The sequence below is a fragment of the Amphimedon queenslandica genome, unplaced genomic scaffold, assembly GCF_000090795.2.
Source record: "Amphimedon queenslandica unplaced genomic scaffold, v1.1 AMPQUscaffold_11976, whole genome shotgun sequence".
Classification (NCBI taxonomy): Eukaryota; Metazoa; Porifera; class Demospongiae; order Haplosclerida; family Niphatidae; genus Amphimedon; species Amphimedon queenslandica.
The window spans coordinates 1-3,504 of record NW_003547785.1 but is presented as its reverse complement, the minus strand read 5'-3'; the positions used below and the strand labels follow the sequence as shown (position 1 = coordinate 3,504).

Genomic DNA, 3,504 nt, shown 5'->3' with positions numbered 1-3,504 from the left:
TGTCACATAAAGTGACATAGATATCACATGCCATACAATCCTGCTGTGAATAGTGTGCAATAACACAAGGTACTACTTTTAAGGTTTAAAGGTGTAGAATTCTTTGAAATGTTTTTATTGTAGCCACTATAAATATCTGCTATGAATCAGTGCTTCTTTTTACCAAGACACTTACTTTTTATCTATATAAACCAATAACAAGACAAAATTTATTAAGCAGAACGAAAGTCACAAATAATTTTAACTTCTTCTCCAGAGATACGATACTTTGCTTTAGCTTGAATCTCTGTACCATTGAAATCCATTGTGATGTCAACTACATGGTAGATTGTGAGGGTTGGGTATATTGATGACAAGTTGACCTATTTTGTAGACCGCGTGCTCCTATCATGCATATCAGCTGTGTACTGTATCCCAAGATATGGTGTTGAGTGAATGGTGAATACATCTTTTGTAATAACTTTCTATTGAATATACCCATACAGCCACCAAATCTACCAATCAGATAAAACATGTCAACATTATACTAGTTTTTTCAATGGCATTCATTACACACTTGATGTTTCCATCAAGTTTTGGAAGACTATGTGGCTGCTTTGTCACCTTCTATAGCTAACGTCTTATCATAAACTTTAATTAATTTATTAGCAAGTATATCTACTACAAATTCATTCTAAAAAACAAAAACCATGGATCTAATCTGAAAAGCAATAAGTATAAATTAAACTAACAGTCTAAGTTTGTTGAGCAGAAAGAAAGTCACAAACAGTTTTAACTTCTTCTCCAGTAACACGATACTTTGCTTTAGCTTGAATCTCTGTACCACTGAAATCCATAGTGACATCAACTAGACGCTTTTCTCTAGGCAGATTATCAGGATTAGGAATATCAATAACTATTTGACCAATTTTGGTAACTGTGCTTTCACCATCTTTATCTTTGATGTATTGAACTCCAAGATTAAGAGTAGAATAGATACTAATTTGTATCCGTTTATCTGATTGATAAGCTGGTGTTAAACTCGTGGTGATGACTTGATCTGCTTCCACTAGCTCTCCTTTTTCTAAAAACACATCAAATACGCTACTACATTTATATTCTTCTTGCTCTTCATTATAAAACTTGTAATACTCGTCATGCTCATCATCTTCAAATGGTATAGATACATTTATCCCATAAGTAGCATCGGATCGCCTTGCTTTAATCTTCTCTGGATTTTTACGCCACATAGCAGCTCCTGTAGCAACAGCTAATTGAGGAGTAGGAGGCACTATCACATGGCAAGAACGACCCTGGCCATGAAAACTTTCTTCTATAGCAGCTTTGACCTTCTTATGAACATAGCTACAGCCTCCGAACCCACCAACCAAATAGAAGGTGCTAAGATCGGTATCGTTATCCTCAATAGCTTGTAAAGTGCACTCTATCATACCTTTTAGTGCTGGACCAAACAACTCGGATTCCACTACTTCCTTTGAGATGTATAGCACATCATCTTCATAATCGATACCACTTTTCCTTTTGACACCAGCCTCAAGAGCTTTATTGTAAAACCTAGCAAAACGGTTTGGAAATGAAATGCAAATTTCTTCTGTTTGCTCCTTTCCAAAGAGCAATTTCCCCGTTTCAAATTCGGTATAAAAAATTTTGATGATATCAGCATTAGTTTGAGATCGATCTCCAGAAGCTAAGAACTTCTCAAATCCAGGATCATTAACTATACCTTCAAGAATTTTAGAGAAAGCTTCATTGACCTGTGTGCCACCCCATGCATTGCCAGTTGGTATATTCTCAACTACAATGTTGCCATCAACTTCAATGTGAGCTGTGATATCTATTGTACCACCTCCAGCATCTATCACCATGTAATCTGTAGGACGTTGGATAATTGCTGTGTCTGGATCACTTTCAATCTGGTCTGCAACGACTTCCTGGCTATAAAGAGCTGCTGATTCAGGCTCTAGGGCTAATGATAGCCTGTCAGGATTATATTCATCAGGAAGAGGCAAAGAGAGATGAGAAACTGGAGTGAACCTGCTGATACCACCATATTCTGTCAGCAGACCAGCCTATTTAGAATTGTCAATGAGACATAGCTATTACAACATCACTCACCAGATAAGCAGCTTCTCTCATCATTCTTTTTCCTCGTGCATCCCATATAGCAGGTACAGTAATGACCCAATCAAAATCTGTTGTCTTCAATGGCCAGGTAGTACGAGAGAAATGATCCATCAATAAATTCTTCAGGTGCTGAAGTATGAATGCAATGACTTCAACCAGATAGAACTTCTCACCAGAAAATGACTCAACTACTGTATCTCTATCAACTACCTATACATGTACATAACAAAGCATTACATTAAATATAATATATTTACCTTTTCTCTTCTCATTAACATTTTAATCCTCTCAAAGTAGACATGAGTGTGATGATCACCTGGTTTCATTGATGTAAACTTTTTTCGAGCTATGCTTCCAAAATCTTCTACCTTCATTTTGCCATCATCTTCTTTCTTCAAAAGGAAAGCATTAGGAACACGAGTAGACTTGTCTTCATGGTCAAGTATGAGTGTGGAAACTTTTTTGTCTCCTTTAGTAGTATAAGCCAGTGACACTGATGTAGTACCAAAGTCAATAGCAGCAATATTGCCATCTGTAACACGATAGCCAGCATCTTCACGAGGAATCTTCTTAGCTTTTCTGAAGGGAGGCTTATAATCTGGTTTTCGAAGTCGAACTTGAATGATCTGAATGCTTCGAAAGCCAATTGCAAAGAATCCTCCTGATGCCATGATGTGTCTGTGAGAACAATTGATGAGAACTTCTCAATTTCGGGTTTATATAGAAATAGTGTGTGTTTCCTGAGAATTAAAGCAATTCCAAGAATAATCCATCATGAATATTGTTATAAGGGACTACATGTACCAATTCCAGGAATTATATTTACAATGGAACCAGTTATTCATGGAATTAGATCTGGATGCATGTCATGAATTATCACACGTAACTTTTGGCTCACGCAACTTTTGGCACACGTGGGCATTTACAGTAGTCAAAATGCTGATTAGCTGTTTATTTATAAAAAAAAAAACAAAAATTTTCAAAAATTTGTTAAGCAGAAAGAAAGTCACAAACAGTTTTAACTTCTTCTCCAGTAATACGATACTTTGCTTTAGCTTGTATCTCTGTACCACTGAAATCCATAGTGATGTCAACTACACGTTGATGCAGTGGTAGGTTGCGAGGGTTAGGTATATTGATGACAAGTTGACCTATTTTGTAGACTGTGCTCCTACCATGCATATCAGCTGTGTACTGTATCCCAAGGTATGGTGTTGAGTGAATGGTGATACTAATTTGAGTGAATGATTGACTGGCTGGAGTCATGCAGGTAGTTATGACCTGGTCGGCACTTGCTATTTCACCTTTCTCAAGGAATACGTTAAAAACTGATCGACATCTGTACTCTCTTTGTTCTGGGTTGTAAAACCATGTGGTGTG

The 3,504-nt window shown here is 36.8% G+C and overlaps 1 protein-coding gene across 1 annotated transcript; it reads right to left on the bottom strand.

Moving 5' to 3' along the window:
• Positions 1-636: 636 nt before the first annotated feature.
• Positions 637-2,909, bottom strand: LOC105315024 (heat shock 70 kDa protein 12A-like). Its single transcript, XM_011409515.2, has 3 exons — positions 2,382-2,909; positions 2,116-2,334; positions 637-2,069 (listed from the first exon to the last, which is right to left on the bottom strand). Exons 1-3 carry the CDS (start codon positions 2,793-2,795, stop codon positions 735-737), a joined length of 1,968 nt encoding a protein of 655 aa, XP_011407817.1. The 5' UTR covers positions 2,796-2,909; the 3' UTR covers positions 637-734.
• Between the last annotated feature and the right edge of the window lie 595 nt (positions 2,910-3,504).

What these genes read in the sequence shown, in the direction of transcription:
- LOC105315024 (XM_011409515.2), bottom strand. Translation starts at nt 2,795, where the DNA reads ATGGCATCAGGAGGATTCTTTGCAATTGGCTTTCGAAGCATTCAGATC. An exon ending in TGTTAATGAGAAGAGAAAAG is followed by an intron (nt 2,335 to 2,381) that starts GTAAATATATTA and finishes GTACATGTATAG; the next exon opens with GTAGTTGATAGAGATACAGT. An exon ending in TGAGAGAAGCTGCTTATCTG is followed by an intron (nt 2,070 to 2,115) that starts GTGAGTGATGTT and finishes AATTCTAAATAG; the next exon opens with GCTGGTCTGCTGACAGAATA.